The sequence below is a fragment of the Platalea leucorodia genome (assembly GCF_965183815.1).
Source record: "Platalea leucorodia genome assembly, chromosome: Z".
NCBI lineage: Eukaryota > Metazoa > Chordata > Aves > Pelecaniformes > Threskiornithidae > Platalea > Platalea leucorodia.
The window spans coordinates 83,865,370-83,892,584 of NC_138858.1; the positions used below are offsets into that span (position 1 = coordinate 83,865,370).

The following is a 27,215-nucleotide window of genomic DNA, read 5'->3' on the forward strand; positions in this document are numbered from 1 at the left end:
TAAATGTAGTATTAAACACAATGACAAAGTATTCTCCCCTTGTATGTCTTGTGCAAACAAAATAGCACATGCAGAGTTATTTCTCTTAGATATCTGGCAAGGCATATGACTGATGGTTAGAAATTTTGACTTGGTTAAAACAAATTTTAGCTCATGTTAAAGCATTAAAGAAATGCTGATGAGGTCAAAGCAAATTCTCTGATAAAGCTGTAAAATCACCCCAACACACAAACATGTCTGAATCCTACCATTAGGCTCTCATGCAGCCTGTTTCTCTGCAGTGAGCAAGTAGCTGTAACCCTTCAGTGCTGCAACTGAGTTTAGCAGAGACACTTGAGAACTGAAGTGACACGCACAGAATGCACTAATTAGTATATATAAAGGAATTTCAGTTCTACATTGTTTTTTCTATATCACCACAGAAAGTATTTTGTGGGTTTGTTAGCCTGTTCACAAAGAAAGATTTCCATCGTTATTTTTTAGATAGAATTTGGGTGAGTGGTGTGGTAAAACAGTTCTGTAAATCAAGTGAATATAATGTATATATGTGTATTTCACTTCCTTCTGTAGGTTTCACCTATAGTAGGCTTTGTCTGTGTGTCAGAGGTAGAAACTCGGAAGAAAAATATGTTGTGTGAAATTTTCTGACCACAGTGTTTAATTTTATATTGGGCTATTAAAGCCTGTTTCCAGCTGAAATGCTTTCCTTAAGAAGCCAGAACTGAAAGGGTTATGGTTTGTTACTGCAGCAGTTATCAGCAGACAGCCATCTAACCTTTGGTACTTACAGGTATTTTATGGCTCTTGATCATATTATCAAATTCTTCATTAATTTTTTTGTATTTTTCTTCAGTGCGTGGGGTGAGAGCGTAAGAGGAGTCAGGATCGGGGCTTTCACAACCTTTGTTTTCTTTCTTGTTCAATGCCTGCCAGGTTCAGAGAAATATCAAAAAGTAAAAAAAATGAAAGGGAGCTCAGAGTACTTACACATAATCTTTGCCTGCTGATCATTAGATCAATATCTTCATTAATTTTTCTGTACTTGTCCTCAGACTCAGGGCTGTGACCTACTGAATCGTCTGCATCGGGGTCTGGACTGTCACAGCCATTAAGTCCTTTCTTTCTCAACGTCTGAAATACATAATTTGGAAAGTTCAATCCTTGACACAGGCTGCAAGAAAGACTCAGCAGTATTACAGTAACACAAACTGCCCAGCAGTGGAAGGTTTTACATTATGCTTTAAGGAAAGAAAGTGACTAGAGATCCACCACACTGATGCTGTAGGTCTCCAATTACAAGTGGCAAGAGGACCATACAGACCTCTTTCTTCTGAAACTGGAATCAATCAATAAAGAATGAAGCTGAAGAAAGTGCCTGTACTAGTACCCCCCTCCCACCATATCTGACAGCATTAAGGGGTTAAGATTCCCATGCAGAATGCAATTTATTTTAACACATTTATCCATTTGAAATGAATGAATATTAAAAGCAAAGGATGCATACTGTTTACAGTGGAATACCCTGGTGTTTTCCTTTTCTCTAAAGAGAGATACAGGTAGAAGAAATGAAAAAAAAAAAAAAAAAAGGTGCAACAAATTTAGGAATTCATGTTCTTCACAGAAGAAGAAGGAGGAGTACCTAAATTGAATTCTTTCTTTGAATTGGATGTAAGGTATGACAATAGCAATGCCCTGCCATTCCTAAGTGTATGCTTTTGATAGGACAAGGTGGAGGACAGAGTTGCTAATATGGCTGTGAAATACCACTTAAGAGCTTCTAGACATGGTGTTTACTCTTTATTGACTCCAGTTACAGTGCTACAAATGCACAGTGCTGAAGTTTAACGTACAGGAAAAAGCACTGCTAAAACAGATGCTTAGTGAAAAGTCAAAAAAAGTGAATTTCAGGTTCAGCAGCTCCAAACAACCCTCACAACCATGATCATCATTACCAAGATAAATAACAGAGATGAAAAAGCTTAAAAACAGAATGAGATCAGTAGCTAACGATTCAGAATGATTGCCTGGCCTCAGATAGGTTTTAACTGATCTACCTCAACAGATCACCAAAGAACAGTCATTGGCTTTATTAAGGTAAAAGAATATGAGAAGTAAGTCTTTGTGGACCCCCCAACTACAAGCGATAGTACACAAAGTCAAAATTTGTAAGATTTCTCAAATTTAGCTTTAAGAATTTCTCAGTCAAAAACTCTTGGAAGAGTCCATTTGGCTATTACTACTTTATTAGACAGCTTGCAGTTAATTCTGAGTTGAAACCTGGTTAAGCAATCTCAGTTACAACATATAGATTACACAGCACTCGTGTCAATAAGTGGCTATGCTTGTGCTGTGTATTAGTGTGGGATGCTCTAACTGGTTTCTTTCTGCCTTCTCAGAATGGCTGCCTCTCATCTGAGCTTTTTGTTCCTTTTGGAAAAGTACATATCCTAATTATTTTCTTTATGGCAATGCCCAGTTTACCACCATTAACACCCCCCTCAAGTATTATAATATGATACCTTGTTTCTGTACTATTGTATTTATTTATTAAAAATTAGACTTCATTTTCTGCATTTTACCTGAGACTTAAGAACAGAGCCCTCTTATTCCTGCAAAAGCTATGAAACTGTTCTCCTTGTGCAGACACACTCCCTGAACCTCGCATTTTCATCAAGTCAGCAAAGTGATGGCGATCTACCCTGAGACCTGAGCCTTCCAAACTCATGTTGTGGACTTCTGAAACAGATTTAGGCAACTGTGGAAGCCTGGCCCAATGTAGATCTTTCTTTTCAAACTTTGTATCTATACAGAATTCACGTCTAATCCCATGAGCTACTACTGACACACAGACAAAATTATAAATCCATTGGAATCAAACCTTAAGAAGCTAAAACAAGCTGAATGATTCTCTACACTTATTCTCCACTCCCTCTTATCTCTCTTTTATCTTTTAAATTTCAACTAGCAGAACAGACATAGTCATGTATGATTTCTACTGCTACTGGCTTGAAACAAGGCAATTATAAAGAGGGCTTTTGCAATCAGCTGTTGTTCAATAGATTTAATAGATACAATATGATATATTAAAAGTGAAATTTCCCTTTTACATCTGAATAACTAAACTCAGCTAACATTCTTCTCTTCTTGTAAGTACAAAACTGTTGTCCTCTGAATACATAAAATATTCTGTTTTCAAAATCTGGTGGATCAAGCTGTCCAGACATGAAACCCGGATCAGCACTCCTGGGACCTTTTCTTGAGCTCATCTGAGTCACTGATGGAGTCCTGCTGATTCACATGGAATCTCTGAGGAATCATGCTGATGTGAGGTGGATTGGATGGCATCCTCAACTCCAAGCTTTGAGATGACAGTCCAGCTCCTCTGTTTGCAAATGGCAATGACCTCTTTTTTTCTCAGAGGTCAACACAGCTGCAACTGAATGGGCGCAGGTAAGGGAAGGGAGCTGCACAATCGTTATCCTACCAGACAACCCAGATGAAGAGCAAGATGAAAAGACAAGAGGGGGGAATGTTTTGCAGCCTCTTTGAATCTTTTCCTTTCCTACCATTCCCAAATCCTTGTCTGCTGCACTCAGAACACCATGTCTGGGTGAAAGAAGATGCACCTTGTCCTCGGCACACTCACAATGCTCTAAAGCTCTGCAACTGTTTATTTAGCACTCATGTGAAACAGTCACTTCTATGGTTTGTGGAGCTTTAGGAATGCACTGTCATCTTTCAGATGTTCAGAGGAGGAAAGGCAGTGTACTGCAATGAATGTCTTGCAGCAGTCTCCAAAAAGAGACCAGATTCCCTCCCAAAATTGCAATGTTTTTATTCTCACTCATATTTATTTTTATTTTCATATCCTTAGAAAGCATGTTGCTGCCAGACCAGGTGGAGAAGAAGCAATCTCTGTTTTCACCAGAAAAGGCAAAGACCAAATTTAGTAAAATCATGTTGGTATTCTACCCAAAATTAAGTTTAGCCCTGAAGAGTAGAGGCAAACCTTTCCCTTGCAAAACCCATCAATCCAGTGTGTTTGGCTGGTACCTTGGCTGACATGGCTAATCAAGCTCACTGATGCAGTGCACTTCCTCCACACCCCCATCCTCCCTGCCTTCCCCACAAAAAAAAAGAAGAAAAAAAAAGAACATGCTTCAATGAGTTGGTGTAAGGCTAGGCAACAGAAATTTCCACAAGTGTGCTGCAGACAGAGGCACAGCTTCTAGCTTTGTGAGTGCTGGAACTAATGCCTGGTTCCCTGTGAATTGCATTTTGGGGTAAAGTGCAATATCCAGAGAAGCTTTCCTGTGGCTGGGTTTTTTGGGGCTTCTCTTGTGCCCTACCCATCCTTCTCCTGGTTCTTTGTTGCTTCTGTGTGTAAGGACTCATGTTGCAATGCTGCCTTCAGCTGGGAGTCTTTCTGGTAGTAATTTCTGGTTCTCTTTTTCTGCACAAGAACATATAATTGTCATGAAACTTGGTGGAATTTCATTGTCTGTGAGACCCCTTTCTTTGCGCCAGATTTCCTTGGCACTGAATAAAAAATGAAGAAGTTACAAGGGAAAAGACAGAACAGACTGATAGACTGCACAGGCACATGAACACACACACTCACGTACACAGTCCTGCTCTGGAGAGGCAAGCAGGCTGAAAGTCACATACTTCTCCTCTGCACTAAGGCACTGAGTGGTATTCAGTACAAATACAATGATCCTGAACATCTTAGCATTATCTCTGGCTTCTGAACATGCAGACTACAGTTTTGCCTGTTCTATTTCCTTGTTTGTTACTTTACTCTCCTCCACATCATTACCTACCACATTGCACCTCTCATAAACATCCTTTATTGTTGTGCTTCAACACAACACAACACAACACAAATTGGTACAGCACAACTAAAAGTGGCACTGACTAATATCTAACTAACTGATCCATCCTTATTCACAAGCTCTCTGGACTCTATGTCAGTTTTCCCTTTTCTCCTCTGCTCTGTGTCACCTCTTGAAAGCAGACACTTCAGCGAAGCGTGGAGAAGACTGGAGTCATTAAGCAGACCTACTGGGTTTCAGCAGGCTAGAATCTTTGACCCAGTCTTGCAGTGATTTAGAAACCATTTTTCTTACCATGTTAAGCTGTCACAGCCTCTTGCAAAGCCTGGAAAATAGCCAGACCTATCACATCCTCCTGGAGATTAGCTAGTTTCCAAAGATTTAATGACTATTCAGGGAATTTTTAAGAGGATAAAATTACACAATTGTATAGTGCATTGCATTCTAGAGAACCCCAAGCCAGATTTCAGTTATTTTTAAAGAAAATAAGCCATTTTTGAACTACGGAAGCTCTACTTCTTCCAAGCAATTAAGCAAGTAATTATATTGGACTCCAATAACCGAAAATCATCCAAGGCATTTGAAAAACAAAATGGTTAAAGGAAAACAACCTTTGGCTGAAATCTCATATGCCAGCAATTTAGCCTAAATCCTGCTCTATAAATCTCGGAGGAGAAGTGCTGACTTAGTGACATACTGGCTGCTGTAAAATGAAGTATAAACAACTATTTACTTTCATTTCATGCAAAATTTATCATCACTACAAAAGCACAAAAGAAAATATGGCACTACCAGCCAGGTCTGATTTTATCACGGCAATGGAAATCATCGCAATTTGAAGGCTTTTGAGGAAGAAAAGCCTTTCATTTTCCTAATCCAGTCTCTGTTTCTGCAGTATTATCCTCTTGTTTTAGCATTTCTTTAACAGGAAGAATGTAGAAGGTTAGAATTTCATTTTTTTTTCATCCTATCCTTTAGTTTGCTCATCTTTGTAGAGGGGTATCTCCTTTCTTCTTAGTAGGTTCATCTGCTGTGGAACTGCTCCCCGCAGCACTCCAAGGCATGAGAAACCACAGATATTTGGGCTTGGAAAATGCTCACAGTGGGGCTTCTAAATTAAAAAGACCAGGTTGGTTGATAAGGTCCCCAGAAGGTTCAGACCAGCTCACTCTGTCTGTTCCATTTTGATATCTTCTGCAACACAGACCTGACTATTGCAAGGTTAATCACTATCTTCATTCATGTAATGAAAAGTGAGATCTCACTGTCTCTTCATCTGTAATTGAAATTTACAGTATGGAAAAATTCAGAATTACAGGTCTACTACAAATTTCCATATCTGTTATGTTGTCTAGAAGCCACCACAATGATCTCTAACTGATAACCCCACTCGCGACCATGACAATCCACAGAGTTGTAATTTGGTAAATTATATTCCACTGTCAGAAGACAAAAACCACAAGTGCCCTCCATTTTCCATTATCACTTTCTTTCCTGTATCTGGATGGAATAAATCTTTTAGCCACAAATGAAAAATGGTTTGGTCTCTGTTTTGCTCACTGGAGCCACATATCTATGTGGCAAGGCAGACAATAGCCAATTACAAAGGAATGATATGCTATTGTGTTCAACTGCTTTATTATTTATAGCCGTTCCAAAGGACCGGGCCAAATTTATGGAGGTACCCCAAAAAAGCTGAAAATATTTAAATCATGGGCCTGATTCATTTAAGCATCAGTTTGTTCTCTGTGCAAGAGAAACATTAAAGTTAGAAAGTGTTGAGTGAAGACAAGCTTCACTCTCTTCTCTTGCACAGTTATATAATGATGAAATTTTATGATGAAATTGCATAATACAATGTATGGTGCAATCAAGTAATGAAAGGTTCTAGTGAAATGAAAAACACAAAGAGGAAGAGATGGGTTGCTATGGGAACTGTCCATCTGAATTCCCTGACTTCTGTGTAACTAAAATCTCAAATTTTATGTTCCATTAATGTAGAGTTCTTAGATTTTTACATTTAATAATGAACATAAACTAGTATGCTGGTACTAATGTACTTTAATTGCATGTTTAGGAGAATCAGATAAAACATTATTATACTCACTGTTATCTAACAAGCTCCAGACAAAAAAAAAATGTATACCAGTAACACAGAAAAATGGAACATTTCTTACCTCTTTTGTATAAATCATAAAATGCTTTTGTGGTTTATAGTCTTTTTGAAATAAGCTACAGGGCTTATATAATAGCTGAACTTCTATAACCACGTTAACCTCTTTGTTACTATTTTATTTTCACCGAAGTTTCAAAGAAAAAAAAAATTTCCATTATCTAGTCCTGTAAGTGTGTCTTCTTCAAATGAATACACATAAGTGTGCTTTTCACAACAATACACAAAACCCTCTGCTTGAATTTGCCTCCCATTTTTGCATGCCAAGTGATTATTCTCTCCTCCGTCAAGTACCTTCTCTAATCACACCTCTTGTGAAACCAAACAATGCCGACACCCTTTGCCAGTAACATCTGCTTCTCTTTGCTTACGAATGATCGACCAGCGTGTTATGAATGTTTATACGTGTATGCTGCAAGCTCATCAGGACATGAGGTTTCTACCTGCTTACGGTGTTCAGTCTATTCCCTTCCACTTATGCTCTTGACACGTGGCAAGGCATATCTACAATATTTTGTGATACCTCTGTAAAACCAAATTAATCTGTGGTTTTTTGAAAGGGCACTGGGACAGGGCGGGGTTTGCTTCTTTGTTCCCCATAGCTGTGCTATGTAACTTGGGCATGGGGGAGCTTTGTGAGGCAGTGCACCTGGTGCAGCCCCTGAGCCAGAGCGATGCACAGCCCTCCGGAGGTGCAGTCTGTTCGCTCTGACCTTGCAGTCTGTAGCAGACTGGTCAGCCTCACCACATCTCCTGCTGCTTCTCTGCAGTATGCCTCCTGCATCCATATGAGAGAGCACACCTTGCCGTCTGGCTGCTGTGCCTGGGTTACCCCTCTGGAGAGATGGTGAGACTGGAGATGGGGAGACGGCAGAGGTTTACTCTCTAAAAGAAACCAAGCACGATGCCTTTCTTTAATGTTCAGTCTTACCCACTTGCCAGTGCCTTTCTATTTAGGATTGACTTAAATTACACAGGGCAACTTTGGCTCTTTAAGTATAAATAGAAGATGGATATGTCAGATTCAGAGATCTCATAGCAGGTAATCTAAACCACCTATCTTTGTGGATTTTCTCAGAAAGAAACAAAAGCAAAGCACATGAAGACTCCAGCATTAAAGCTTTGTATCAAAATTTCTGTTAATGCACGTAACTAAGCTTATGCCCTCTTATGTCCACAGTTATTTCCTGGGACACACAAAAGACTTCTGTCCGTCACGGCAGTTGTAAACTGTTTTCTTAAAAAGAATTTAGACCTGAATAATTCCCAAGGTTCTAAGTAAAGATATATCCTCATCCGTCAGGCTTTTCCCATCCGTCGTCGCAGTGCGAAAGGTCTGAAAACCCCACAAATCCCCCTGGGCAGCTGACGTAGGATTCCTACGCCAGCCCTCAATGGAAGAGATCGCATTTCCCCGGCCTTGACAGAGGAGATGGGCGGCAGCACCCGCCGAGCCCAGCCAGCCGGGAATCCATGGGGGGAGCGGAGCATCAAGTGACCGGTGGCGCTGACTGGCGCGATGCAGCTGCATCCCAGCGGGGAGTGGGTCCCCATCCCGGCCGCAGCAATGCCACACATCCCTGCCATCCGCACCTGTCAGCGTCGGCACCTGCTGCCCCATGGCCATAGATGGCTGTCCCTGGGGCCGCAGCGCTGATTGGGGACTCTGCTCCTGGCCCCGACAGCCAATCGGTTTGGGTTTAGGTTTTTTTTGTTTTTTCTTCACCCGTGCTGCTGTCACACTTCTCAGCTCTCATGTGGTTGCAGCCTACAGGAACACAGCATTTGCACTTTACAGATCTATATACATAAATACATGTGTATATATATCTATACATATATTTATATATGTGCATACACACCTTCTGCTAGCCCACTTCTCAGCACCTTTTTGTTCAAGTCTAGAGGGATTTTTTAGAAGTCTTCAAGTATAAGCATGACCAGCCTCTGCTTGCTATGATGCAGTATAAAACCAGCTTAATATTGCTGGTGTGTTGGATTAGCAGAGATAAAAAAAGGGATGTGCTTTTCCAGACAAGATTGGCATTTTCTAAATAATGAATTCATGAGTGAGATTAATTGGAGGTGTTAAGATTAGTGACATAAATGCAATGCTGACCTAGTTCTGATTACAGCTTCTGATAAAATCACCTCTACACATATGTGAGATTTAAAAAGAAAAAAAAATCAGCCTTGGACAAACAAAATTCCTTTTAAATGTTAGTCAAAATTTACTCTACTGTCAAATGCACCCTTTACACCCAAAGGCTGTGTTAAAATGAAACTTCTGTGCAGCTGTTTTTTAAACCTGTACTTTGAAAAGACAGTCAAATTCTGCTCTGTTGTGTTAAAAAAAAAACTGACAGCTTTCCAGAGACTGGCTGTCAGTTCTTCATGCACAAAATTAGCAGATTATTTACTTAGATCAGAGGTATTTTCAGGATATTTGTGGATGGAATAGTTATCACTGCTCTTTGAGCACCCCAATGATTATAACCCCTTGCTGAGGGTTGAAAGGCCTGTCACAGGCACTGTTTTTGAGTAATGGGAACACAGGAGATGTCAGTGAGGGCAGAAAACTTCAGCTTGCTTTCCTGTTCTTCCTACCACCCTTTATGCATGCTGCCCTGCCTTCTCCTGCAGAATGAAGGCTAGCACCATAGCCTAGTGGCAAATACCTCATTTTCCATCCTCTGTCTTGGAAGGTGGATTTACAGAAAATAGACTTCCACTATTTCTCAAGGCTCAGTATTTGTGGAACAACTCCATGAAGACAAAACTTCTATATTGTGGCTGCTTCCACTAGTTCACTGGCAGGAGCACCACCACTCTGCAAGCAGACTCGGCCTGCCAAGGAGTGCAAAGATGGCCTAAAGCCAGAACAGATGCATCTCTGACTTGCCTCTTGCCCGTTGGCCACAGCACAGTATCAGTCCATTATATCCTTTACTGATTTTTCAAAACCGTTAAAAGTGTATGAAGTATTTAAACGGCCAGGTTTTCTCTAAGCTTTATTGAGTGTATTTAAAATGGAAGAAGATATTGGTGAGACATAGTGTATTTGATTTGTACTAGGTTTTGCTGCCAGACACAGAAAGTATATGAATGGAAAAATAAACTCTACAGTAGTTCAGCAGAATCATCTGAGCTTCTTTAGGGAATATGAGGCCACTTAAAAATAAACACTGTAATCATCAACAGGTTGTTATTTCCCTCCTTCTTTTTATGTTCATCTATCTATAATCCTTCTCCACCAACTCCAGCCCTTCCAGATGGAGCACTGCCCTCAACATTTTCATTTGTGTCTAATTTAGTCAGACACATACACAAATACAAGACTGAAGTCAGATCTCATTTACACTAGTGTAAATCTGTAGCTGGATTTGGAACAGCTGTAAAGACACCAGTTGAGTTATTCTAGATGTACAGTGGTGTTACCAAGTCTGTTACATCAGTGTTACTATCTCTTGAAACATACAGTATTTGAAATATGCAGGGCTTAATATAAATGACTGCAGAAACAATTAACTATTTCAAAGGCAGCTGGTGTTTTTCCATGATATAAATGGGAACCTTTAATACTAAATGCCATATTCAAAATACCTGAGAAATGTAACATACAGAGTAACACATATATTTTACAGAACCTTTTGTCACAAAAACTTATCACAGAAAGAATGGCAACTGATAGGAATTATACTTTGCATATATTTTGAGCATTATCTATGTTCTAAAATATCCCAAAGAGATTCTGAAATTATATGTTTAAAGACTGCTTCACACATCATTAAAATGCAGCCATTCTGGTGTGAATGTATTGTCAACTTGTGTAGCTATGCTAGCCAATGAAGTTTTCAGGAGCTGAAATGATATGTACCTCAGACAAATAAAATTGTAACATACAATGTAAGTTACTTGGGATGGAATTTTTCCTAGACCATGGGGCAAGCACCTTCATCCTTAACCATGGGGCCAAGGAGCCTTTGATGACCACAACATTTTGCTTTTCTGTTTCATCTGAAATGGAGCACCTCCAGCAGCACTGAACTGGTGCAGTACTGACTCAGCAGTGAAAATGCCACCCACTGAGACAAGAACACCACTTCCTTCAGCACCTGGGTTTTCTTTGGAGGTCTCCCATAAAAATCTTGAATGTATCAATGTTCTGAACAGATTTTTTTTTTTTTTTTCAGAATTTGAACATTTATTTTACAGCAGATCAAATTACAAGGTATTACAAAAAATGGTACCAATTTGACAATGAGCAAATGTTGCTGAATAGCAATTCCTTTTAAAGGAAAAAGAACATTCCCTTTTACTTATATAGTACCATAATTGTTTTATCCATTGGTAAAAATGCCCAAATCAATATATTTTTCAAAAATGGTGAATTATAGTAGAGGTTAGATCTCTGAAACTCTAGCCTCCTGTTTCATTGCAGGATGGAGGCCTTAAATAGCAGAAAGCAATAACCATTAACTCACTGTTCTGCTGATAGAGTCGAGTTTTCACCAAGGAGAAAGAGAAGGAAGTCTCTCCACTAAGTTTAGAGTGAGCAAGCACTATTTGAGAAGAAAAATTGGCCCATGATTATAACTATGAAAACAGATGACTCAAACGATGTAGACTTTCATACTTGATTTAAGATGGCTTTGTTTTTTTCTGTTAGACCAACAATTTATATAAGTTCTGTTATTTACCAGAAACATTTGTGCAAATTGTATCTATCTTTAAACAGCTGCTAAAATCTCTAGACTATGATATGCATTTGTCTGCTTACCAAAGTGTCATCTGCTAGAAACTGGGTTTTGTTTTCCCATGGAAAATCCTACAGGAGTGGTAAGACTCAGACAGGAACTTTGCAAGTTGAAACTTGCAGATAACTCAACTAAATGCTAGCCAAAAAAGGAGTGAGAGAGTACAGTCAGGAGTTGCATGGAGGAGCTGGATGAAACTCCAGAACTGCACAATTATCCTAGAAAGCCGTTCCTTCATGCAACTCTGTCTTCCTGGAGCATAACTTCTTCAAAAGTCATACTGCTCCTGTGACTCTGCTTTTTCCTTGAGAGGAGTAAGCACTCTTCTCAAAATGAAAGAATCATACATGACAGAATTAGCAAAAAGTGGTTAGATTTTGAAAAGATTTTGGAGAATTTAGGAAGCTTTCCAGGCAAGGGAATTCTAAATTTCCATTACTGCAAATCATACCGTCATGGAGGCAAAAGATTAGTCCCTTCACATAAGATTATCTAAGGGTTAAGTTGCTACTGCATACCCCAAGAACCTGCAGTTTAGCTCCCACTTCTGTTACTAACTTCCTGCATGGGCTTTGTTAATTCACTTTTCCCTCTATAAAAAGTTGAATGATAGTAATTACCAGTGTAACTGGGGTGCTATGAGAAGGAAAAAACAAAGCAAACTGTAATGTACTCAGTAAGGAGTCTAAATTTAATATAGACAGACAGACCCTCACATACACCTGCAAAAAACTGGCTTACATGCTGCCCTTTGTACCTAAGTTAAATTAACAACATAATGGTCAGTTTCAGTGCTCTGTTTGGGAAGGAAGAAAACTTGAGAAACAGAGCAGCTTCTAGTTCTTATCACTGCTTGAAAAAGCAGAAGTGGCAGCGGCAGACTCAAGATCTAGTCAGAAAAGTTTGACCAGAACTTGAGGACAGAGTTTACAGAGATACTAGAAAATTTGCGGCTGAGAAGGTAAAACAGAAAAGAAAAGAATAAAAAAATCTTAATTCAGAAACTAAGAGTCTTTTTGTGAAAATTTCAGCTTCTTCCAGAAGCAGCTAAAACATACTTTAAATGTTAGGGTTTTTCATTGTAAAACTGGATTTCTTTTTTGGGACAAAATTATAGTTTTGTAAAGAAGAATTGATATATTGGCCTGCCAAAGCCCTACTGTCTGAAATCTTCAAACCTTTAATCATATGGTATTCCCACACAGAGAATTCTGTGGGCTACAAAAGATGTTTCTGCTTGGGTCCCCTAAATCTGCAGGAGAGGTGGACAAATGGAGCAAAATTTCAGCCTATTTCATTTCTTCCAAGACTTGGTAGAGGTGGGAATGAAGGACGCTGTGAACATGAGCATGACCAGTACTGTCTCACTTGGTGAAGACTTTGCTGTGGGCTCTGACCAGCTTTGGTGGCTCTCGCCACTGCAGTATAAATCACAGTGCAGAGCTGCCTGCTCTGCCCTGCCATCTGAGATTACTCACACCATACCAGAGCTGCGGAGGTGGAGCAGCCAAGGGGTGGGCATGCATTCCCTTCCTCTGACTCTGCTGCGAAGGTGGTAGCCTCCAACGGAGGAAAGGCAATAAATAGCTTTGGGGTACTCACATCTCCAGATACCACAGCTGTTTCCTCAGCCAGCCTCAGTCAGAGTCTTACAGAGCCATCTTACATATAAGAAAGGGAACTTTTCTAATTGGGAATCCCAAACCCAGAACAGGCTGAAGGACTATATTTGCTTTAAAGAACTGACATCCTTCGTGATTTATCACGTCACAGAGTTTTGTAACATGGACACAGGTAGTGTTTTGGGGACTGTGTTCCTGAGAAAAAGGTAAATCTTCTGGCTATCTGAGAAAAATGCTCAGAAGTCAGTCACATTCTGACTTTTTTTCTAACACGCTCAGCTTGCATACAAGGAAGAACCATAGTGGATCCCTACCTAACAAGGAGCTGAAATCCACAGGTGCACAAGCACTACTCCCAGTCCCAAAATGTAGCCGTGCTGGAGCTACTTGGACCAACTACAGACTGAATCTGACACCATTATGCTGAGAGACGGAACAGTAGTATTTCCTATTGACATTATTATGGCAAGAAAACCGAGTTCATTTACTTATTCCATTATCTTGGCTATCTTCTAAGCTGTTTGCAGCCATCAGCCTGCTGCCACAGTAGCAAGAGCTCTTTCCTAAGCTCTGCATAGCATTTACAATGCAATAAGACAACCTAGACGAAAGGTGAAGAGTATTACATGGAATGATAAGGGAATACTTGAGGTTCTCTAACATTTATTTTATGTTTGAATATGAAAATTCAATTTTAAAATCAATCAGAAGCTGACTGTGCCAAAGAAATCAGAGACTGGGATAAGACTGAAGATGAGATGATTACATCAAAATACATGTGGCTTTGCGTCTTACTATTGATATATTAAAATCAAAGATCTGGCAAAGAGATCCTGACTAATTTCAATGGGCCCAGGATTTCATACAGCACTTACAGTAGCAAAAGATATTAGCAATGTCATATAACTCCAAAATTTCAATGAAAATCAGTAATGCTTCAAGATCCTTTCCATGAAGAGGCCAATGGGCATATAAGCAATGAGCATATAAGAGTTTCTCCCATTCAGCAGTGCACAATTTTGTTCCTAGTATCTGCAGAGAGGTTCACAGTCCTGAGGTTTGCCTGGAGTTTCTTAACAACATGAAACTTTCCAATAAACTGCAGCAAAGCTCACTTACATTGATTCCAAAGTTTGGCAGGATTCCTGTTTCTGCCTGGGGTATGTTAGATAAAATAGCAGTAGCAGGAATGGATGAGTACTTCTTTTATTCCTGCCACTGAATTGGTCATGGAGATCAGTAGTTTAGTCAGCTCTTTTGCTCTATCACTCTCCATGAAGGAGGAGGTGGAATTAAGAACATTTCTCCCATGAAAAAGACTGTACAGAAGGAGTAGGAGGATTTTTCAGACTCCTTAATGGTAAGGGAATGAAAAATTTAGTCTGTGGGAGAGACAAGAGAGGTTTCTATAACCCTTGGGGATCCAGTGTTTCACCTCAAGTCCAAGCCCAGAAGCATCTTACTTCTGTTCAGGCTACAGTTGTGAATCCCTCATGGGCATCACTATCAGGTGAATTTAGTCCTACTAAACAAACTCCTTGATGCAGGTCAAGTCAGAATTGTCAAATATAGTTATTCTAACAGTTCAAGGGTTCTGCTAATGAAACCAATTAGGCAGAACCCCCTATACCTGCCAGAGTCTGAAAGCTATAAATGAAGACATCTCTAGGACAGAGAAATGAGAGCACACCTTTCTAAGCATCCTTTGGAATAGAAGCATTATTTAAAGTGACAGAGTAGGAAAATGGTCAACGAGGAGTGTTCCCTCTTAGTCACATTGCTTTGGGCTTACACTGAAACCATAAAGAGCAGTCCACACCCTGCTGCCATTCCCTTGCTGCAAGGAAGGGCCTTGTGACAGGAAAGGGCTATAGAATAGGTCCCGTAAAGCATTTAGGGACATAGAAAACTTGATTTGGTAATACTTACCGTTTAGGCACCTGACCTCCAGAGTGGAATTCACACTGTGTTAGGATCTGAGGCTTCCTATGCAGAGCACCAGAAGAGTTTGGTGCTACAGAACAGGATCCAAACCTAGCAGTCTGTGATGAAGTTGTGAGTGACCCAGACCAAGCAAACGCGCTTTCGGAAATCCTATCCCTCATCAGAAGTTAGACTGCTTACCCAGGGCTGCAGAGACGCCTTCACCCACAAAGCCCTACTGGGCAATCAGGCATTAACTCTGGCATACTGACCCCTCCTACAGCTAATCTTTGAAAGAGTTGAGGAAGAGTCAGTCTTCCCTTTTAAGAAAAGGGTGGTGTTGCAGATTTTCTGTATAACAACTAGTGGTTAGAAACCTGCTACAAAACTGGAAACACAGGTTCTGTTTCTTCTTTGACATGAATGGGCTCAAATCTGTTGTCTCCCTATAAGGGAAAGGATTTACCCAGCTTTCCATGCTTTACACAGTTCTAGACAGATTAAACCTCTGCACTTCCCTGTAATATTTTGCTTTTGTGCATTAACAAATGCAACATTTGTTGGGTCAGAGAAACAGAACTCAATAAGGGACAGAGCTCTGTGGCTCCTTACAGCATTTTTGTTTGAGTCTGTTGAAATCTGATTTCTGCTGCAGAGCTGCTGTTTGCATTTTACATTGAATAGACTCCCAATAAAATGCAGAAAGAATCCTTTAAGAAAGGAATTAAACTGAGGTCTCTGTTCTTGTGATAGCACACAAACACCAGCAATATTTTCTGATTCTGTTTTGTGAAAAGCTTGATCCTATGCTTGTGCATTGCATTAGGAATTGTTTGCCAGGGATAATTTGTTCATGGAGTACTGAGAGTTCCTAGATCTTTGGGGCTTAAACTGGGAAAAGACTCTCCGTTTTGGCCCAGATTGGGTTAATACTTAGAAAGCACAGTGCAGGCCCCTAGGAATCTTCAAGATCAAATAATAAGATCTCTCACAAAGTTCATGTGCCTCCAGATTAGGCTTTTGGATAAATGACCTTAGTTGCCATATTTTAAGTCACTTCTTTGAAACACCTTCAGATCTAGGATGGAAAGTACTGAGCATAATTATGAATTTTTATTCATGAGTTAAACAATATATGTGGGTTGTATGAAAATTTACATCTGAGAAGGTAAGCTTCTTTTCACATAGGTTACAAAAATACAGATTAAATGCTAAGGCACATACTGGTAACTGCTGGAGACTAAAGTGTAAAGCTTCCATTTTACGGACATATGTTTGAACATGCTAGAAGTGTGTAATAACCAAGCCTTGGATTATAACAATGAAAGGAAAAATTACGTGTTTTTATGTTTTTCATGTTATAGCCATGATTCTATTGTAGTAAGCTAAATATACTTTAAACACCATACACTCCATTAGGAACTGCTTCTTTGTCAAGATTTTGATCTCTTTTGAATCAATCTATAGCAGCTGTGTGTTGTTTAAAGTACTCTTATTGACTCTTCTATAATTTGCTTTCTTTGAACAGCCTGTGTGCTGTAACATTTGATCAAAGAAATAAACGTATACTTTAACAACCCAAAGTAAAGTGCATGCACATTTTTATAACTCTGCACTATAAAATGTAATTATAGTTGTCTATAGATCACACAGGATGATATAAATAAATGGGTTTGAGATTTTTTTTAGTGCAAGCCTATCCAATATTTCACAGATTTTTCCCTTTAACACCACTGTCTATCATGCAAAAGCATTAATGAACTGTTTAGAACACAGACGATGCAACTTCTTTTAATAGAAGTTTTGACTCCTCCATTAACTGGTAACCATATATAAAACCACTCACAGCAAAATTAAGTAAGGAAAACACAACAACCTAAAATTGTGGATTTATAAATTACCACATAAAGAAAATGTTGATTGACACTCTATTTTAAAGGCTCTTTTTTAATTCAAAGAGCAACGGCTATTTAAGATTCAACTACCTTCAACAGTTCTGGAATATGGACATTAATTCACAGCTGACCGCGAGACTTGTGATTATTAAAAATATGGAAGAATAAAGCATATGTGTTTGAGGTTTTATAGCCCTGCAAATTTGGTAACTTACATTAATTTCAATTGTCTTTTATATAAACAAACATATAGAGGCCTCCCTGAATTCAGAGCAAATGGAATATAATCAATATGAGCTACATAATACATAAAGGATGGACACAAATTTTATAGTACACAAATAAATAATTAATTTATACCTTCTTACTGTAACAAGGAAGAAAAGTCAGCATATTTTGAAGTTTAACAGAACTTTTGCCAGAACTATGAAAACTGTGGAAAGTATCTTAAGAACAGATAGTGTTATCCGTGTGCAGTCTATGGGAGGAGAGGTATGGAGACATTTTCCTTAGTGCAAAACAGCAGGGTAAGGTGCTCTGGCCTGAGCAGAGCGTTTAAAATGCCAGCTCCCTAGCAGATGGAGTGAAATAGGCAAAAAGCCAGGATTAGATTGACTTTTTGTGTACCCATCCTCTCTGGTAATGAAGCTCCTCTTGCACCGTGCCTTTGTTACTCAGGGAAGGGGGTTCACTTATTGCCAACTCTCTGTGGCATGGAAGGGAAGTGGATGTTTTTACTTCTCAGTATAGATAGATACATAAATCCTACTCATGGTATGAACTGCTTAGGTCCCAATTCTGCCACCCTTACTGACACTGGAACTGCTTCAGAAATGAAGCCATGATTCTGCAGATATTTGCAAGAGCATTCAACTTCTTATGAATAGTTTCACTGTCTGAAACAGGACTTCTATGAATCTTTGTAAAAATAAGACCTGTTCTAGTATTGCTTACTACAGAAGGTGACAGAATCCGTAGAAATTGGTGTCTGTGCTAGGAACTGTAACCAGAGAGTTTTGAAGTTAGTCAGAAGACTCCCATTGACCACTCTAGGCTTTAAATCAGGGGTCTAATTAAAGCTGAATGGTGGACTTATCAGAGGTTTTTGACTTTTGATAGCATAGGGCTCTTTTTACCTAATACAACTATGGGCAGTGGCTAAGGGTCCACATCTGGAAACATACACTAAAAAAAACTTTGCTCATGTGTAAGGATATGAAGAACAGTGCATCACTTGCTGATTTTGCTAGAAACTCAGTGCTGCATAACCTTCAACCGTGGTTTGACAAAGAACAGTCGACAGCTTATGGGAGCCCATTAAAACAAAAAGTCTTTGCAGGAAAAGAGGGCAAGGTCAGTAGTTTGCATTAAAGCTAGTTGTGAGGTAAGAGAAGATGTGGTATTTCTATGCTTGTGATTATTACTACTGTGTAAGAACCCAGGTAAATAACCACATTTTGTATTTACCTTACAAAGCAGGGATGTCTCAATTATGAAAGTGAAAAATGGGTTTGCTCACAAAAGCCTTTGTGTCTGGAACATAGCTATAAGTAGCTCACTATCTAGGTTGAAAATGGTAATGCACGGTAGTGTGTCCTATTTTTCCATGCTTGCAGTGAAGATACAATACGGGAATTCAGCCTTGGTAATTACTAATACACCACACAGACACAATTACACCCTGTGTGCTGCATAAAGGAATCACTTGTGGTCTGCTTCCATTACAAAGAGCAGTAGGGGGCCAACATGCAAGAAGACAAAATGCTTTACAAGGAAGAAGGAGACCAGAAGAGTCGATGTACCCAAATACAAGGACCTTGATTCTTTTTGGAGTGATTTAAGTCCCTTTCCATCAATTATCGTCCTTTGTCTCCAGAGTCTTATCACAAGCAGCATTACAGGAACTGAACAAAACAATACTCAGGCTCAAATAACCCTGTGAACTGTGCTGACATTTCCACACCCTGTTGCTGTGTTTGACCAGGTTACTCAAATTTAAAAAAAAAACAAAAACCCAAAAAAACTCCATACAGAACAACCACAAACATTCCTGTTTTAAATAACATGCTCAACCCTTCCTGGTGTCTTTTCTGCTGTCTAGTACTACTGATACCTCGCACTGCAATACCACAATGGTGATGTGATATAAAAACCTCTGTAGCACAAACCAAGATTGACTTTCTCTAATGTGACAGCTTTTCAAATGAAAAGCTCCTGCTTTGTGGGATTCTCAACAAGTTTTTTTTTTTTTAGGTTAATTAGGTCTTGCCCCTTGCCATTCTCATCTCCTCCACCCTCTTGGTAAAATTTGAGTTTCAGATAAATGAAGAATTACAAATAAAAAACTTCACTTAAATATATGCAGAAGTGCTCTGCAGCTAAAGTTTTGATTTCTCAGTGAAATAAATCAGCTGTCTACTCATTCACTTTTACTGCTCAGAATCAGAGTAATAAATTTTCTTTCTTATTGATATGTGAAGTTTTGAGGGTACAATTTTAAGTATGAAATCAATGAAAAACATCTATTTTTTTCATTCATTCACATTAGATATGTGACATTTCATGGTAATTCTTGACAGAACATTGCAGTCACTGCTCATCTGAAAATACATTAAAAAACATGTGGAAAGTCAAAAGAAAGGACCTTAGGAAAGTCAGCTATTTTTGACAGTAAGTTAACTTCTGTGAAACAAAGCCTTGTCTTTCAGAAAGTGTTTACGATCTATGAGAAAAAAAAAAATATATCCTTGGGCTAAAATGTTTATTGGCACCTAGAAGTCTGAAGAGAGCAAGTCAGGCCTGTGGTTTTTTGAGGGCACTTTATCATCGCCTGCATTCTCAAAGGGATCTGTGAATGAATAGAGCTGGATTACTCAGCCTTCTATTCCACGCCTATTCCTCTCCATTTTCCTTGGCAAGACTGAGAGCCAAGCTATTTTTAGTTAGGCAGTTTTCTATTTTTAGACAAATATCAGTTAAGAGACATTTGTTAGGAAAAATTTAAAAAAAGAAAAACACAAAAGGGGGAGGGGATGAGGCTTCCCATCTCATATTGTGAAGCCAGCCCTTCAACCTGTAACTCCAGGCGTTTCAGCTGCTTCCAATCTTGGAAAAATAAAGAAAATTCAGAGTTCAGAGATTTAAAAATAAACCTACCCTCTGGCAAACAGACCAAAATACAACAAGCTGTTACTATGTGAAACAGTGACTACAAAAACAAAGAACATTCTCCAATGACTAGATTGGGATAAAACTTTGGAGCTATTAAGTTATAAGAATGTTACACAGACATGTAAGATTTTTCCAGCTTCTCAGCCAGATATATCATGTTTTGGAGAAAGAAACAGTGATCTGTGAAATAGACCTTGCTCTAAGAAATACAGATTTAGGTTCCCAGTTTGACAACGAAAGGAACTATGAAACACATTTATATTCTGCACATATTTTTCACCTTTGTCATCATAACATTTTTACAACAATCCATCCAAAACATTTCCTAAGTCATTAAAATATTTTTAAAATGATTACTAAGAACAAAAGAATAGAAAAAAATAATGTGGGGACATGACCAATAATAAGAACTGATCCTCAATAAGTAAAAATCAGGAGGTCCAGGGCTTCCTCAAAATATGCTTAAAAGTAGCTTTTCCTCTACCATGTCCTTCAGAGTAACTAACTTTGCATTCATTTTAGTTTTCTCTGTCCCTGTTCTCTTCTTCCAGGTATGGAAAAACAAGCTATCAGGTAAGCTACTTCACTTTCATTTGAGATACATTAGGATTACAAACTAAGTTTCATGTCAGCCAAACCTTTGTTTCAAATAAATCATATTGGAAAGCTTTTTTTTTTTTTTGAGAGAAAGTAAACCAAAACAACTCATTATGCAACTTTCCCTTAGCTGCATTTTTCACATACTGGATTAATTTGAAATATATTAAAAAAAATAGTGTCAACATTTGACCCTCTACCTTTCTTCTTCTAGGCTGTGAAGCATCAAAAGTCTAATTAGATGCACAGCAACAGGATGCTGCAGAGTTATCAAGGAGACCTTAAACAATAGCCTGTGGATGCAAAGATAAAGAGTCAAAAATCTCATGTGTGTAAGTGGGAGGAAGGGAATAAATTGCTATCTATTGGATGTAGTAGAGGGACTAATTTGGACAGTCTCACTGACTGGAACAACAGTCCCACTGAGGGACTACTTTGGACAGAATAGGATTGCCTTCCACAGTTTTCCAGCTTTGAAGTTTTTCTTGTTGTCTTGTAATAGCTAATATTTACATAAAGCCCAAACTGATGGAATAATAAGATTAGGTAAGCATATCAGCTTTTGTTCAAAAAAGATGTTTTTCTAAATTAACTGCTTGAAGAAATGAAATTAAGATTGATAAAGTGGAGAGTTTTTTAGTATTTTTTAAAATGGGATATTTTCCCCTCCAAGTTTTTTTTGTACTAAACATGGTTAGGAAAAACACAGAAAAAACTCACACGAGGATATTAGGTTACAAACACATTTTCCAAAGGCTCAAAACTCAGAAGGCAAACAAAGAAAGACCAAAGGAATATTACAAAAATGCTGAAGATCTTGAAACCAATCCCATGATTTTGTCATACATGAGGTTAGCAATAATGGTTTGGCTCATATTTACTTAAAACGAAACGAGAAGTAAGCATTTAAAAAGCCTAAATCATCATCCAAAGGAAATTCTTTGGCCAGTTGACCCCGTCCAATCATCTCCTGGCCTGTGGAAACTGGTAACAGTAGCTGTTTTTTTAACAAGCTGGTGTTCAACCAATTTACAAAGGAAATCAATAATTCTATCCCCATTTTACAGATAGGGAAACTGAAGCATTAGGAGGAAATGTGACTTGTCCAAGGTCACACAACAGTATTTGGCAAAGCTATTAATAAAACCCAAGTCTCATGAGTCCTAGTCCAGGGCAGTATCCAATAGACTGTACTGTCTTTAGATCACCCTGAATAACCTTTCTTACATACAGGCTTACTTTCTATACTGTCCCAGATCTTCAGCCCATGGTAGCTGAAATAATTCCCCTGATTTCAACAGCTGAAGAGCTGACTTGATGTGTATTTCACTGCTTGTTTATATGCTGTATTATGTTATGATAACAAGAGAAGAAAATATACTTATTACATTAAACAAGCTACAACAGTTGCCTTACTTTACCTAAAAGGAGCACATTTAGAGAGTTATATGGGCTTATTTAGCACAAATATACAGATAAGAATCTTAATTGATATGAAGAGGCTTTCAGAATCTAATTAACCTCCCAGCTAGTCATTAGCTCTGTGACCTTTAGAAATAATTGACAGGAGGAATTTTTTTTCCTCTTCATCTCATTCAGAACCTCCACACCAAGTGACTAATCCTACATGTGCTATACGACCCACAGCACACCTGTAAGAACTGATGGGATAATGTGCAGTAAGTCCATCAACAAAACAGGACTGCGGGATTCCTGTCAGGCACAATATACTGCCCATGTAGCATGTCACACGCATGCACTTTTTGCGGCCTGAGTGCCATCCTCATCAACTCCAACCTTCCAATGTGCTAAAGCTGTAAAAAGTTTTAAGTCTCAAGTCCCACATGACTCTAGGAGATTCAGTAGTATTTCATGCCTATTAACACTCTGTTGCTGTTCATACGAAAAGTGATTGGATTTTCAGTTCAAGCTAGTTCTTCTACAAACCTTGGAAGTATTCATTGTTATCTGTCATTAGTCGCATGTTTTCATTATACACATTTTTTTAGAACAAAATGCTTTTTCAACAAGCAATAACACATACACAAAAGCAAAATTCTGAATTCTACCACCCTATAGGGCTTGGTGTTTCTTTGTTCCCTGCCATCTTAACATTAAGGTCTGTAAAGATGTCTCTATGTGTTGTAAAACACAAAGGATGTGAAATGTGCAGGGAGAATTTCACATGTCCACAAGCTCACTTATTCCCCTTGGGGGAAAATGCTGCTGCAAATGGCACTCATCTCTCTTGCTATGTTCAGTTCATTCTCCCTCATCAAATACAGGAGTCCACCGGGGAAGGGAAAATACTCTGCAAAATGTCAATTCATCAGCAGTTACTAGAGCAATGAAGATGTATGAACATATGCAAAACAAGTTAAAAAGACAATGCCAGGTGCTGGTTGTCTATGAAAAAAGAATCTATAATTTGCAAATTATTTAAAAATCTGACATATTATTGCAAATTAGAACTACTTTTTTTCCCCATGGCCAACCAGCAACCCCATCACAACAGCCCTAAGATAATTAAAATCTCCTAGAGTAGCTCAGGCTAATTCTTGATGAAGTTTTCAGTATCACTAAAAGCAAGAGTTCAGCCAATGCGAGTTTCTCCAAACTTACCCAATTTCAGTGAGAAGGGAGAGGGAAAAGAGGATGGAGGGGCATCAAGAGTAATGGAAAAGTGATCCCTAACAGGCAGACTGCAGGAGCAGCTGGTGAGACAAGAGACAAAGGAGAGCACAACTTAATGACACTCTCAGGGACAGGAAGACAGAAAAAGAAGCATGTACTGTGGAGTGCAATTGGCAAGAGATTAAGAAGGATGAAACTGAGGATCAGTTGAAGATGAGGAGACCCTCAGAAATGGTCAAAAGATGGTCCAAAAGACAGTACAAGAGGGTATAAACATGGTTTGATGGAAACAGGATTGATGTGTCTTACATGGAGAACCATGTTACTGTATCACCATCACCTTATTTTGCCATCTGTTCTTACTGTTCCATGTCTGAAATAGGGCTGTAAATACTTTGAGGTAGGACTTGTTAGTGTGCATTAGAATACAGCAAAACTGCAAGAGTGAGTGGAGAGGTGAGTGAAAGGGCACAGTACGCTTGATAAATATTCAGGTGAAAAAAAACCCACAGAGTAAGACAATGTATAGGTAAGAAGCCAAACAAGGATAAGGTTTCATTGAAGCAGAAGGATATGACAGTGTATTGCAGAAGCTGACATCTTCCTGTATGTAAAAGTCTATGTTGAGGACCCTGAGCTCCTTCGAAGTGTAGCAAAAAAAGAAAAAAGAGAAAAAAAGGAGTAGTTGAAGCCAGATGCCAGTAAAAGATAGAGCCAAAGGCAGATAGCAAGAAAGATATTTCAGAAAAGGAAAAGACACTGAGATCATGGAAAAGTTTCTTGTAAGATAAAAGACAGCTGCAAAGATCAGACAGATGTGTGTGCATGAATGAAAAGTAGCAGTTCTAAGTAGTGAACTTTACAAAATTCAGAGAAGATTTGGTGGGTGATCAGCATTGATAACATAGAACCTCAGATACCAAAGAGAAAAATGGAGGAAGTTTGTGTTGTTCCTCTTTTTTCTCTACCAGTGATTAGCGGTATGGCAGAGGGGAACTGAGGAGGTGGATGTATGTTGGTCAGAAAACGGAAGATATGTTTAACGGGATGAATTTGAAAGGGCTGCCCTAGTAGGAGAACTTGAGTTAAAGGTAGTGACCACTGAATCAGCAGAGGAATAGAAGCCAGTTGGAGAAAGAGGGACAATAACAGTAGCAAGGTCAAAGAAATTGATGGATTGGGGGCTTAAAAAGAGCTGAAAGATGAAGTGGTTAGTGATTTGTGGAGGAATGATTTATGTGCACACAGAGCAAGGATCAGCGTATTAGACTCAGTATCTAACAAACAGAATCAAAACCAGGACTTTGTAAAAACTCACTGGAGGTCTGCTAAAGCTGAGACAGTAGCTGATGCTCTGCCACAAAAGAAGTGGCAAGGAAGGAGGGACAGTGAGAGAGAAAACAGGCAGGAGGTTTCACCTTAAATCAGCAAAGGCCTGATGGGTTAGCTGAAGAACCACAGCAGATTTCTGTGATATGGTTAGGGTTGTAACTACATTTGCAGCCAAGATGCAAAACATTTTCCTGTATTCCTACTCTGAAATATTCCCCCTACAATCTAAGGCTGATGTCTTTTCTGAGCTCCTAAGCAGTGGGCTTGCAGTGCTTTGGCACTGGATTCTCATAACTCACAGTACTGCGGCAGTGAAATATCACTGAAATAAGCTGTGTTACATCCGCTTCTCTTTTACAGAAACAAGCAGAGGATCTGGCCTCATTTTTAAATAAATGCAAAAAATGCATAATGCACATACTTGTCCGTTGTAAAACTCTGACATTTACTCTTCTCCATTTCCTCATTGCCATAAGAAAATTATTGCCTAGTCCTATATAACTGTGCTGATAATGTTAAATAACAAACTGATAAGGTAAGTTTTTTCTGATAGAGCAGATATGTATTAACAAACTTCTAAGGACAGATTGGAACTCTAGTTGTAAAAACACTACTTCTGTACCAAAGACTGTGCACCAAATGCCACAGGATTTTGTAATGAGAGAAAATGTAACCCCATTTTAAAGTAAAGAGTTACAAATCTACTAGTAATTATATCACAGGATTTTAAATGACAGCTGCTCAATATATTGTTGTTGATATTTACATGCAGCAGTTGGAAGTTAGCATAAAGATGAAATTAATCTTTTTTTCCTCAGTGTCGAAGGAACCTTGCACAGGTTCTGCTGTTCTTTAAAATAAGTTACTATATCCAGCAACCAACATGCACTTTTTAACCGAAGTAAAATTGAATGAACGACTGTGGTGTGAGTGGTTTGGTGGGTGAGGACATAAAGGCTTCAGTTTTAAGAATCCAGTTAACTCTAAACAGAAGTCTCAGAATGAACATTTTTTTTGCAGAACTAATACATATCATAAAACCTCCACACAGATTTTGGTAAGACTCACAATAATTGTCACTGTTGCTTAAAATGGATAAACTTGAGTGTTGAAGGCAAATGTTTTCTCCTTCATGAGTACACATTGACTTTCAGTTACCCGTCGATGTTGTAAGTATATTTACTGGGTAATAACTGAAACGCATTCAGCTGGTAGATAATTTTTGTGATCTAAAGAACTCAGATATACCAAATTGCATGTTAATCAACTCCATTTTGAATGAGGCAACCGGAAAAGACCATCTCAGTTATATTTATTACATGTAAATAAAATTACTACATGTGTAAAGAAAGTATAAGCTATTTGTTTAAATCATTAAACCAAAAGAGCTCAAAGAATAACAGTAACTGAACTTTACAATTCTCTTAATATTAGCCACTCCCTTCTACATCATGACAGATATCATCAGATCATATAACTGTAAGCTGGGTAGGACCAAATTGCTTTGATTTGCAGTAATACAAGTATTAAAATGAATGTCAAATATTTTTTCCCTTGAAAAACAGTGTAATGTTTGTTAGATGTATGACACTTGGTGTCTTCTGATACTTCAAATAACAAATTATGGCCTGAGGACTCATTCCTTCAGAAATGCTAAATATAATTAATCCCAGTAATTAAACTGAAAACATTTGCTAAATAAAATTAATAGCTTTAGCTAGACCTACATGAAAATTCATGTAATTTTTCCATTTGAATAGCAGTGGTTTAACTTAAAAGTAATTAACTACATATTAGAGACCTACTGTTTTGATTTTCTTTGAATATACATTGTTCAAAGAAGTTATAGCACATTGCAATGACTGATAACACAGTTCTACCACTACCAAAAAGTAACTAAATAGTTAATATTATGCTGAATGTGAACGGAAATTGGATTCTAAATGAAAGACCTTTATACAGTTGACAGTTATATTTCAAATTTTCATAAGTCTACCTAAAAAAGTTTTCTTTCTCTAATGCTGTGCAGAGATCTGTGAGCACAGCTATGCCCTTTTCTTCCACTGAAATATAGTTATTGAACAGTAATTTAGTTGAAAATGATCAGATTTAATAATACTGTCTGATTCTCAGCTGCTGTTGATTGCTCTGGAAGAACAAGATTAAAAACTTGTAAGTGTGAAATCTAGCTGTCTGAAAGCAAAAAAAAATGGACTCCTTACAAGGAAAATATGTGTAATGTAGTCAGTTTAACTGATCAATTTGAATATTTAAAT

At 38.4% G+C, this 27,215-nt stretch overlaps 1 protein-coding gene across 14 annotated transcripts in view; it reads right to left on the minus strand.

The window, feature by feature from the left end:
- MEF2C (myocyte enhancer factor 2C) overlaps positions 1 to 27,215 on the minus strand; it is a 141,990-nt gene that overhangs the window by 37,551 nt on the left and 77,224 nt on the right. For 11 of the 14 annotated variants that reach the window (XM_082336537.1, XM_082336533.1, XM_082336530.1 and 8 more), the window contains one exon: positions 988 to 1,131. In XM_082336537.1, coding sequence (XP_082192663.1) covers positions 988 to 1,131 — 144 coding nt within the window. Of the gene's footprint in view, positions 1 to 788; positions 927 to 987; positions 1,132 to 27,215 lie in introns of all 14 variants that reach the window. The other 3 variants (XM_082336534.1, XM_082336532.1, XM_082336535.1) reach the window with 2 other exon arrangements.